The following is a 12,734-nucleotide window of genomic DNA, read 5'->3' on the forward strand; positions in this document are numbered from 1 at the left end:
AAACACCTTCAGTCGCACAGACTGCTTTGTAGCTTTAGAGTTTTACGCCCACAGAGAATTCTCACCAACTCTTCATTTCTATCGAGCTTATTGAGCCTCTTTTAGCTCCTAGTTTTGGTTTCACTGCACATTTACTGTAATGTTTTAGTTTCAGCGCTCTCATCAACCACGTTTTCCACCAGCAGCAGGCAGCTGTTTTCACACGACTCAAATGGGATGATGATGTTTCTTTGTGTCTGCTGGATGTAGAAGTAGGCAGCTGTTTGCACTTTAGAATGTGTCAGGATTGTGTATCTGTCAGCTTATGGTGGAGTTTTTCTGCCCCCAAGTGGCCAAAAAACATTAATTAATGCCCCTTTACACACCACAAGGTAATGCATAGTTTTCTGATACCTTCAAACGCTTCTGCTTTGCTGTTTTATCTATAACTGTAAAGCTACTATCAATGAATGTCAGAACTTCCTGCAGATGTTTCACTATAAAAGCCTACTAAGAAAAAGGGACTATTAGGGCTGCAATTAAAACATTTTTTCATTGATGATTAATCTGCCCATCATGCTTTCCTAAAGCCCAATTTGACATCTGAAAATTGTTTTTTCCGACCAACAACCTAAAACCCAAAGATATTCAGTTTACTATCACATAAGACAAAAGCTACAAATCCTCACAAATGAGAAGCTGGAACTTAAGTTTGGCATTTTGCTTGAAATAGGAAAATTAATCAGTTATCAAAATAGACAAGGCAAGTTTATTTGTATAGCACATTTCAACAATAAGGCATAAAAGGCATCAAGACAAAATGTACAAGCAACATAAGGCAATATAAAAAGACATTTAAATACAATTAAAAACAGTTAAATAGAAAATAAAACTAAAGATAAAACAGGAGAGTAAAAGTTACAGTGCATATTAATCAAAAGCCTCAAATTTGATTTAATAAAAGGCAGCGGCAAACAGAAAAGTTTTATGCCTTGATTTAAAAGAACTGAGAGGTACAGCAGCAGTTTTCTGGGAGTTTGTTCCAGATATATGGTGCATAAAAACTGAAAGCTGACAACTAATTTCATATAGATGGGCTTGTTGACTAATTGACTAATCGCTTAAGCTCTAGGGGAAATTATGCCTTTTGAGCTGCTGAAAAGCTTTTAAAGTGAAACATCTGTGCAGGAAGTTTAATTGACAGTAACTCAACAACGATAGAAAAAAAACAGCAAAATAGAAGCAACATAGGGAAAAAAATGAGTGAATGAAAACAGTATTAATGTTAAAAAGAGAGATGGCACTAGTCATGTCATCCTCACCTCTCTGCTGCTCCCACTTTCTCTTTTTAACACCAATACTGTTTTCATTCAGTCACCTCCACTTTGCTTTGTTGTTTTTTCAATTAATGTTAAATTAACATCAATGAATCACAACACTTCTGCAGATGTTTCACATTAAAATCCTACCAGGAGAGGGAGGTGGGGGGATTTGTCTTTTGAGCTGCTGGAAGGCTTTTAATATGAAACATCTGTGCAGGAAGTGTTGATTTTTGTCGACAGCGATAAGAAAAGTTAAGGCCTCATTGTATTTGTGGAGGACTTAAAATGTTCAGTTTTCCCATTACACATTTCAACACATTTATTTTTCTGATGATTGTGACTTTCTGTTGACACTGTTGAGAAAAACCAAGTGATTCAAACATAGCCGTGATGTTTTTTGGCTGAAGCAAGGCTGTCAGTGTGTGTGGGAGTTGCACCCTTGCAGTATTAGTGGGCTGTGGGCTGTCGTCTGTTCTGTTTGTGTTTCTTTTCTTTTCGCCTTTGATTCCTCTCATTTCTCTCACTGTTGCCTCCTTGCAGGGTGTTGCTCAGGACTTCATGTTGTCTTGTAATCACTGTTTGACTCTCTCCCTCTGTTATTTTTATGTCTTGCTGAAGTCTCATGCAGCCTCCACAGCTCTGCAGCCTCCTCTACCTCCTCCTGTCTCTCTCTGTCGTGATTCTGCATCGCTGTGGTTTTTCGTTTTTTGGGGTGATCCTTTCAGTTCGTCTTCTGTTTGTTGACTTGCTTTCTTTTTGATTGTCAGACACCCCCTCCCCTCTGCCCGCCGTGTGCTCTCCCATGGTTCAGTGCTGCGCCTGTTTACAGTTCTGTGGTTGGTCAGTGGGTCTCAGTCCTGTTCATGTGAAGCTGTGTCAGTTAGTTCTATGTTGTGGCTTGTCTCCAGAGTGGACCATGTACATAAAGCTCCACAGCTTCCTGGTTTGACACTGACTCATCCCCATATGTTTAGGTCATGCTGTCATGAAATGACTTACCTTTTAGCAAAATTCTGTGTGGGAAATTCTCATTATGAACCTGATGAAACTCAGAGGCAGTGACGATGACAGTGAAGGAGTTTGGGGATAAAAGTGTCCAAAAAACACATTACTAGATGTTGAAGATGCACTAGCTGGTTTTGCTGTAGCATCCCCAAGTCTTTGAAGTTCCCCAAGCCCACTGTGGATGTTTGAACAGTGACTTGGGAGGAAATGTTGGTCATCTTGTTCAGAGACATTGAGCCCCATGCAAGAACATTTTCATATTGTTATCCTAAATCTCTCTTACATTTTTCCATCAGGTTTGTTTGTACGAGTGTTTAAACAAGTGTACAAACATCCGTCGTTATAAATCCCTCGTTATAACTTGATGAATACCCCCTGTTCACGAGGAGGCGTATGTTTATGAGATCTGGTCATTAGCATAATCAATGCACTCAAATTGCTGTGCAAGGCCACCTGCTCTGCTGCATTTGTAGACAAGTTTCATTTACAAAAACGTCACTTGAATAAAAAGAAGAATTTCACACTGCTGAGCTTCCTGCTGTCAGAAATCAGCAGACTAAAAACACCAATCAAACACCCAGGCTAAAATACTTCACAATTTGTAGTGCAACCTAGTGAAAATCAAAAAACACTGGAATGATTGTCACACCACACAACTAGGCCTTAAATGGCAAGTCAGTTTACAATGCATCAGCACTTCTATGATAGCTTTGTTTCTGACATTGAGGTGTTAATTAAATTATATGTTTCAGCATTGAGGTCATAGTTAAAGTGCAATATATTGAGAGGTGTTTATAATATTCTGCCCCACTCATGTATCATTTTATTAATAAAAGAGGGAGGATGCAAAATTACATACACCTCTGGATATAATGCAGTCAGGTGCAACACCACCTTTAACTATGACCTCAATGCTGAAACATATAATTTAATTAACACCTTTATGACAGAGTCAAAAAAAACTGAAAATTATAGGCATCATGAAAGTAGAATTTATGGCAGAACAGTTGTATTGGATTGCTTTGAAGTGTAGCAAGGCAAGACAAATCTACTCGTATATTTGTTTACATAACGCATAAAGGCATTAAGACAAGATATAAAAGACACACAAGGGAATATAATAAGACAATATAAAAAGACACACATAAATAGGATTTAAAAGGATTAAAACAAAGTAAAATTAATCAAGTGGCTACTGAATGTAGGTTTCCAAGTCTACATTAGTACCTTGGCCACAACCCTTAACACATTAATAGACAAATAAAAACATACTTACTAACCCGGAAAATACATCTACACATACAATATATCATGTACACCTTAATGCCATAAAACTCAGCACACACTGAGCTTTCCCCCGGTAAGCCTCACAGCGTCCCCACCTTCACACTATAAACATACTGTATGTGCGATACGACACAATAAGGTTCTTCTACATTTATCTATCTATTTATCTATCTGTACATGAATCATACAACAGGCGAAATCCTTGATTTAAGTTCTCACTTAAAGTACTTGAGAACATTCTGTTTGTACAAGTGGCTCTTGCATGAGGTCCAATCAGTCAGTTTGTTTAAACACAATTTAATTTCAACTTACTGCTGAAAACTCACTGAAGAAACGGCACAACAGAGGACTGTATGGTTTCCACTCCCAAACAGTCCAGATTCCAGCCCTCATAATTAATAGATCTGATCTCAACAGATCACACCTCAGTACGTAATAGAAATAGGACAATAGGAACAGGTTCTCCAACAGACATTTGCCCCGTCGTTTTTGAATTTTATTTGAATGTCGTTCAAATTTCCTGGTTAAATTTTAGATAACCTGGGCAGGGTTAACAAGTTTCTCTTGTTATTTCGAAACTTCTTATTGGTCATCCAGGAATCTAAACTTGCTTTATGTCCATGATCTGTTGGTATTGTTGGTTCCAGAAGTGATGTTGACATTGTTACCAGCAGTGACTCTCCAATAGGGTTTAATATAGCAAAATACATTTAGCTGATGGACGACGTTTGAGTATTTGTGTACTAATTTAACGACCCAATCAGAACATTTCCAGTATTTAATGTTAATGACTTAACAAGGAATTGACGGGATTTTGAGATAAAATCATCCCAGTTTCAGTCAGTGTTGTCAGCTCAGTTGTTCACGAGGAAAATAACACATCAAATCTCAGTGTGTCAGATTAGTGTAGATCTGTTCTGTTTCCATTCATCACCTGCTCACATTTCTTTGGTATGGAAATATGACAAACAGCAGTGGATGGAGGGAGTGCAGCTGAATTCAGCGTAAGCTCTTCAGCAGAGATCAAACAGATTAAAAAGCTCCACGTACCGTACTACAGTCCAAACAGGATCCCAGCTGATGAAGTGAAATGCAAATACACAGTTTGCTTATGCAAATGAGGAGCCGCCGAGCAGGACGTGAAACCAGACGCCATGTCAGACTTCAGAACTTGTTCCAAACGCTGAGCTCTGATGTGAAACAAACACAGTGTGTGTGTGTGTGTGTGTGTGTGTGTGTGATTGACAGTCCCCGGTTAAATCCTCTCTGTTGTATCTGCTGTTCTCTGTTCTGTCTGCTGCTCTTCATTATGAACTGCTGCTCCCAGCTCGTCTGTGACACTCTCTGAAAGCTACCTGGACCTTTTCATGAATGTCCTGTGATCATAAATTGATGAAATGCTACTCTCTGCATTCAGCCAAAGGGTCACCATGTTAATGATAAAGAGTCAGAGGTCTTTTCTGATCTCTGAGAAAACTCGTCTGGTCGTTTTCAGCTTTCCCGCCAACTGAATCTTTAACGTTTTCTCTGCTTCTCTACCCTTCATCCCCAAACCACTCCTGAACCCTGCTCCCTCCTTCTTTTTGTTTTGTTTTGTAATTTATTATTATTCATTGATTTAATTCATTCACCTTTTATCAACCCGTCCTGCCTTCCCTCATCCTCTGCTCCCAATCCTGACCATGTTGAAAACTTTCCTCTCTTCCATCTTCATTCTTAAAAATACAACTGTCTGCCTCCTTCGCAATCTGTTTTCTCCATCACTCTATCCCATACCTGCCTCTCTCCCTCTTTCATCTTCACCTCTTCTTCATCACAAATCTTTTCCTGACCTCTCCTAAACCTCATCCTCATCTCTCTTTACTCTCCACCCTGGTCCCACCTTCCCTCTCCTCACCCATTGGCCCCTTAAAACCTGCCTCCTCCTCCTCCTCCTTTTACCCCACAACCACCACTTTACCCCCCCTCCCTCCCCAGCCAAAACCCAGGACGGCATCGCCCTGGAGATCCAGCCGCTGAAGAGCGATGAGGCTGCCGAGTTGGAGGAGAAAGAGGAGGCCAAACCAGTGAAGAAGGTCAACGTGACCAAGAAGGAGAAGTCGGTGCTGCAGGGCAAACTGACCAGACTGGCTGTACAGATTGGGAAGGCTGGTGAGGAGCGCGCGCACACACACACACACACACACACACACACACACACACACACCATATCAGTTTCATCTGTGTTAGCCTAGCTTAGCACAAAGACTGAAAGCAGGGGGAAACTGCTAGCCTAGTTCCATCAAAGGAGAAAAAATCCACCTTCCAATAACCTCAAAGTCCAGTCAGGTCAATTTATTTATAGAGCACATTTAAAAACAACATTTATTCACCAAAATGCAAAATAAATGGGTAAATAAGTGTAATAGACAATATTTAAGCAACCATGTAGTCATATTATAATTAAGGGGACTCAAACATAGTTATAAAATGATGGGTCTCAAGACAGGATTTAAAGTGTAAGTACACCCTGAAATTCTGCCAGGACCCCTCCAGCTTATCTAAACAAGACTATGAGTCTACAGCCATCCAGTAGCTCTGTGAGGCTGTACTGAGCTAAATGCTAACGTCAGCATGCTAACATACTCACAGTGACAATGCTAACATGCTGATGTTGATGACTTTTGCAAAGTCATTGGTCACACCTTCATTAATCTGCTTTTATACCGAGGATCCCCCCCCCCCCGATCATGTGACTTAATAGTTTGTTGTTTTTGTTAAGAAAACACTTCTACTTCTAAATGTGCATCCATCCAAACATTGTGAGGTGGCCAGGTTTGAGCTCTGTCTTAACGCTACTGTCATCTAAACCCATCTGACCACAGGATGAATTGGTGATAGCTTGTTAGCTAACAAGATACAACATGTAAATCAAACCGCTTTGGAGCTCTTGGAAGGTGGATTTTTTGGGGGGAAGACAAAAAACAAGAACATTTCCAGAAATGTGAGACTGTTCCTTATATAATATATAATAGCGCACAAAGTGATCAGGCAGTGAAGGGACTGAGAGACTGAAGGTCAGAATGCACTCAGTTTTATTGGATAGATTTTTTATTGGGTACATGATTCATCCCAGAAAGTTATTTTGTGTGTCATTTCAATTGACCTTAATACACGGAGGGGCTGTGAGGACAGGGGGGAGGGGCACCAGCCACGGACCAGCTTCAGTAATAAACTGCCCCTCATTACTGGACAGAAATAGAATTTGGGCCAAAACACTTTCACAGGAGGTGACTGACAGGAGAGATGAAGCAGAAAAACACAAGCAGTGGATATTTCTGTTTCACCTGTCCTCAGCTAGCCTGGGAACCAGACAAATCTGCCAAGCCAGATTTGAAGTCACACGTCACACGTTTCGCTGCTCTGATTGGTTGATACAGTGCAACGCACCAGGCTCATGAAACTCAGATCAAACTGTCAAACTAAGCAGTGCTGATCAAATATGAATCACGATTCTGTTACTGCATTGCTTATTTCCTGCCTCAAATGTTTTCGGAAATACATTTTAGTGTACTGTTTAGCTGTAATTTGAGAAGGTTTGTGACCAGGCCGCCATTTTTTTTCCTGCTTAAAAACAGACCAAGCCCCAACTTGCATGTGTTGCTCAGCACGTTTCGTTGCTCTGATTCGTTTAAGGTCTTTCCAATTGCGTCCAAAGGCATTTTGGTCTGCGCCCGTTGATAACGCCCCTTGAAAATCGAAACTTATTTGCTTTTTTTGCCTTTATTTGATACACAGACAGAAAAAACAGAGAGAGCAACATGGGTCACCGGTCAGAATCAAACCTGGGACATTGTGATTATATAGTATGTGTCCGCAAACTACATGAAACAACCAAAATAACATTTTTACTATCCTTACTTTGTGTTCTCTGAATAAAATTTTCCAACAATATGAGTCGTCATTGCTTCTCAGCTACTTCCATGATTTATTGGACATCGATTGTCCCTGAATTCACCATGAGACGTTTTAAATGCGTTACCACAACAAACAAACTATGACAAAACACCTAAGCTAATCACTGTAATGGAATATGGACAGTATGTAATTCATATTTCACATTGTAATAAAACGTGGAAACCAGTGGCCTCTACATATAAACTGACTTGACTTGAATAGGATGCTTGTGTTTAAGCTCCGCTCGTTCTTCTCATTCTAAACAGGTCTGATCATGTCGGCTGTGACCGTCATCATCCTCATCCTCTACTTTGTGATCGACACCTTCGGGGTCCAGGGTCGGTCCTGGACAGCCGAGTGCACCCCCATCTACATCCAGTACTTCGTCAAGTTCTTCATCATCGGCGTGACAGTGCTGGTGGTGGCCGTTCCTGAGGGGCTGCCGCTCGCCGTCACCATCTCTCTGGCCTACTCTGTCAAGGTAAGCAGGATGGGAAGTAGAAGCGGATTGTAGGAAATGTAAGATTAATAGATTTTTAACTCCTCACAGAATCAAGTCATGTTCGTTGAGGATTTGATAACTACACTTATCAGACACTTCATTAACATTTAGGCTAAGTCATGTAGTTTTCAAAACTATGTCTAAATGCAAACCTCAGCCTCTAACCTTGTTATATATTTTAGAAAATGATGAAGGACAACAACCTGGTGCGTCACCTGGATGCCTGTGAGACTATGGGCAACGCCACGGCCATCTGCTCGGACAAGACGGGCACGCTGACCATGAACCGCATGACGGTGGTGCAGGCGTACATTGGCGACACACACTACAAAGGCGTCCCCGAACCCGACGCCATCAAACCAGAGACTCTAGAAATGATGGTCAACAGCATCTCCATCAACTCGGCGTACACCACCAAGATCCTGGTGAGTCCTTCATCGTCGCAGCCACAACACTAACACTAACATGAACCTAAACCTAATCTTGACCTTAAGGACTGGGCAAAATGTCCTCTTTTTCCAAAAATGCCCACACTTTCAAGGTCAAAAGCTGGTCCTCATAAAGATACAAGTAGAAGGGTAGACACACAATCTTGTTTTTGTCACTTGTTAGGACATTGTATTAATTCCCTGGAGGCTTAACTTAACCCTAACCTCAACCCAGGGGCCAGATCCAGCCCACAAAACAATTTCATAAGGTTTAGGATTTGGTGCTAAATTCGGCTCGCATTATTTTATTTTCCCCCCAGTCTTTTATTTTAGAGTAACCATTTATTTTCCTAACAAAGCTGCAAAATGTAAAAATGTGCTTTTTATTTCATATTTAACAAAGCTGCACTTCACTTCACATCTTGTCAACAAAAACACATTAGCAGAACTGGGAGATTCTGGCTCCTGAAACAGATGTGACACGATCAGCTGAGCTCTTCACCAGAGAAGACTCACTACTCTGTTGGTCTGTTGAACTACAAAAACACTGTGTCCTAATTCCAGACTCCACACTAATTCTAAACAGTTTTTTCATTATGTTGTGTGTTCACACTGGGAAAGTGTCAACATACTCAAAAAGTCAGTATGCAGACTAAAAAACATTTTTAAAAACATATTTAATTTTTGATTGTGCTGTTGATGGACACTCATGTTCACAAAGGAAACAGAGGAGTTGCTCACAGCTAGAAAACATTAAAATATTTTGGTAATGGTGCTGGAGAAATATCTTGGAAAACAAAAACAAAATGTAATAATTAAAATAATGTTTTTTAATATTATTCCATTATTAGTCGATGATTCCCATTTTTGCTTGAATGCTGGATTTTATCAGCTGGAGCTAGCTAGCTAATTAAGGCTAACTCTGGACGAGCAAGAAAGAAAGATTTTTGCTTTATTGTTTGTATTTTCAAACAGTATGTTTCACTTTTTCAAAAGAAAAGGCTTTGATGATGAGGAATAACTGATGTGTTTGGCAAATATAACAGTGGTGTTGGTGGAGGGTAAACTTACCCAAATCTAATAAAGAGAATAGACATGGCTCTCCAAACTCTTTGTATACAGAGTGTTCATGGCTTCAGAATATGGAAAAATCCAAAGACTGACAGACCTGCCGTGCCTAGTTATATTTGCTAAGCTACAGTTGGACAGTTGCTGTTTGGGGGAGAAGTTTAGTTAAGTAATGTAAAATAGCTACAGCTGTATAATAACAATGAGAAGCCCGCTACCCTCCCCAAAGAACAAAGATCGGTTAGACTCTGAGCTCAGCGAATTTAGGTATTTTAGGTAATTGGAACAGGATCTAAAATCAAAGAACCCAACTCCGGGTTCATTTCTGACAGCTGGTTTGTTTTGGTTCTCTTCTGAGTTAATACTTTTTCAGACAAGTGCTTGTGTGAGTGAACTAACATACATTAAAATCAAACACAACTGAACCGCTGTACATGCAGAAGTAGACTTGGTGCTCCTCATTGCCTGCAAGGACACAGAACTGGTTATAAACTCTCATATCACATCCAAACCTTTTGTCCCTTCTCAGCCTCCGGAGAAAGAAGGCGGCCTGCCCCGCCACGTGGGCAACAAGACTGAGTGCGCTCTGCTGGGCCTGGTGCTGGACCTGAAGAGGGACTACCAGCCAATCAGAGACGAGGTCCCCGAAGAGAAACTCTACAAGGTTTACACCTTCAACTCCTCCCGCAAGTCCATGAGCACAGTGCTGAAGAACGCTGATGGAGGCTTCCGCATGTACAGCAAAGGAGCGTCAGAGATCATCCTGAGAAAGTAAGCAAAGAGATCAAATAAACTGAAAAATATTAATCTGTCTGAGGGAAGAGGGGTGGATGGATGGTAGGGCGGATGGTTGGATGGATGGAGTAGTGGATGGCATTTCTCACTCTACCTAATAATGTCCCTCCCCCCAAGATGCTCTCGTATCTTGGACGCCCAGGGTCAGCCTCGCATCTTCAAGCCAAAGGACCGTGATGAGATGGTGCGTAAGGTGATTGAGCCAATGGCGTGCGACGGGCTGAGGACCATCTGCGTGGCTTACAGGGACTTTCCCGCAGAGGCCGGCGAGCCGGAATGGGACAATGAGAACGACATCCTGAACGAGCTCACCTGCATCGTTGTGGTCGGCATCGAGGACCCCGTCAGACATGAGGTACAGAGCTAATTTAAACCCGCCCACACAGATATCCATCTGAAAACACTTCCTGTAATTAACACCTGATGCTGGGTTATGTTCATGTCTGGAAATTAGGGGTTTTTATCATCAATCAACTTTAGGTGCCTGCATCCTCTGTTACCTGTAGTATTACATTGTCTCTGCTCACATTTTGACTTCAGTCTGGCGTCAGTAGATCTATTTGATAATCAGAGTTTGTAGTCTGCAGCTGTTTTCACTGATATAAAAATGAGTTTGGCTTAGTTTGAAATGTCCTGCGTGCACTGTAGGCTTGAAGCAGAGTCACCAAAGTTCAATTTATTCCTGAAAGAACATAAGAGAACAGAGACAACATGGAGCTGAAATCTTCCACATGAAGAGTATAACTGAACTGATCTGGCAAGCTGCTCAAAATTATATAGAAGTGTTTGTGTTACAAGGAAAAATGTTAGGGTAAAAGCATTCAATAGTCCATGAGTCGAGATAAATGAACAGAAAGACTGAGGTGAGTCCTGGTCAGGTGTGCAGAGTCCGGATGCTCTGAAGTGTTAAATGAAGCCTGTAATGAAGCTCAGAAAGCATCAGTGCTGCCTGCTGCTTTAATGTCAGAGCACAAAGATCACAGACAGGATGGAAATAACTGGAGAGCAGCAGGAGCCAGTCAGCAGCAACGTTTATCTCTACATGACCTGTGATGTGATGGACACAAAACTCAAAAAAGAATAGTACAGCTTTTAGGCATAAAATTATTCTTATTGGTCATTATTTTATATGCATGCATCGTCATCTCTTTTGAAAAAAACTGGATGTAGTCTATCATGCTGCCTTCCGGTTTGTAACTGGTGCAAGCGTCCGTGCACATCATTGTAACTTTTATGAGATGGTTCAATGGACTTCACTGTGTTTAAGGAGAAAAACCCATATGTTAATTTTTATTGCAAAAGTTTTACTGGGTAAATTACCAGAGTACATATCCAGTTTACTGACTTGTTACTCCAGTAGCTATAACACTAGATCATCAGAGAAAATTCTACTCATGTTCTCGTCCCAACCACCTGAACAGAGCTCGCTAAATCAGCCTTTTGCTTTCTTGCCCCCCATGCTTGGAATGAGCTACAAGGCATACTTAACTTTGAATCTTTACCATCTCTTGACGTGTTTAAAAATATTTTAAAATCAGTTTTGAAGGAACAATGTTATTGCTTTTAACAAGTGCCATTATTTGCCATGATTCCTTTTAGCCCCAGTATGTTTTCTATCTTTTTGTTGTGTTTTGGTATGTTTTTTGTGATGTTATCTGTTCCCGTCTGTACTTTTATATGAAACCTATTTTTTTTGCTACCCATCTTGACCAGGACTCCCTGGCAGAAGAGATATCGTATCTGAATGGGACCTTTATTCATATATATATATATATTCTAAAACATGAAACATGTATGTAGCTGTGACCTGACAGCATGTAGTCTGTGAACAGTCAAGCTACTGCTCGCAGGAGAAATGACCTAGCGTGGCGCTTCGCAGCGCTTCCACCACCTGTGTGTCCCCGGCGTTACTCACCAAACTTCATTCATAAATCCTACATTTTCGTTTAATGTAGATGTACAAAGGCACTCACGTAGTGAACTCGCTTTTCTTTCATTTTAGATATTTTATAAATCACCACCCTGCAAAATCTTTGTATACAGAGTATCTGTATACAGTATCTCTCTCACTACAACCCCATGAACACCACTTCAACAGGTGGAGAAATCTAAAGACTGAGAATCCAAGCCCCTCACTCAGGTCCCCTCTCCATGAATCAAAGCTATGATGTGTGAATGTATTTGTAAGCAAACACAGTACTGTTGGTCTCCTTTAAATGCCAGCTGAGCCACCTGTTGAGAAGGGGAAGTAGCCAACAGCTTTCTGATTGTCAACCATTATGTCACCAAGGACTCCTCACAGTGGCCCGTCTATATTTTTGTTTATTCACTCTTTTGTCTGAGATGAATGAGGTCTCAGTTAGGATGGGATAAAGAACAGCAACAGTGGGATTTCAGGTAAAACCTGCTACT

The 12,734-nt window shown here is 40.9% G+C and overlaps 1 protein-coding gene across 7 annotated transcripts in view; it reads left to right on the forward strand.

The window, feature by feature from the left end:
* Window positions 1-12,734, forward strand: part of LOC122864429 (plasma membrane calcium-transporting ATPase 1-like) — a 109,991-nt gene that overhangs the window by 69,206 nt on the left and 28,051 nt on the right. For all 7 annotated transcript variants that reach the window (XM_044171887.1, XM_044171865.1, XM_044171895.1 and 4 more), the window contains 5 exons: window positions 5,571-5,744; window positions 7,796-8,010; window positions 8,214-8,456; window positions 10,057-10,298; window positions 10,440-10,677. In XM_044171887.1, the coding sequence (XP_044027822.1) occupies window positions 5,571-5,744; window positions 7,796-8,010; window positions 8,214-8,456; window positions 10,057-10,298; window positions 10,440-10,677 (1,112 nt within the window). The remainder of the gene's footprint in view (window positions 1-5,570; window positions 5,745-7,795; window positions 8,011-8,213; window positions 8,457-10,056; window positions 10,299-10,439; window positions 10,678-12,734) is intronic.

This window comes from Siniperca chuatsi, linkage group LG2 (assembly GCF_020085105.1).
Source record: "Siniperca chuatsi isolate FFG_IHB_CAS linkage group LG2, ASM2008510v1, whole genome shotgun sequence".
Classification (NCBI taxonomy): domain Eukaryota; kingdom Metazoa; phylum Chordata; class Actinopteri; order Centrarchiformes; family Sinipercidae; genus Siniperca; species Siniperca chuatsi.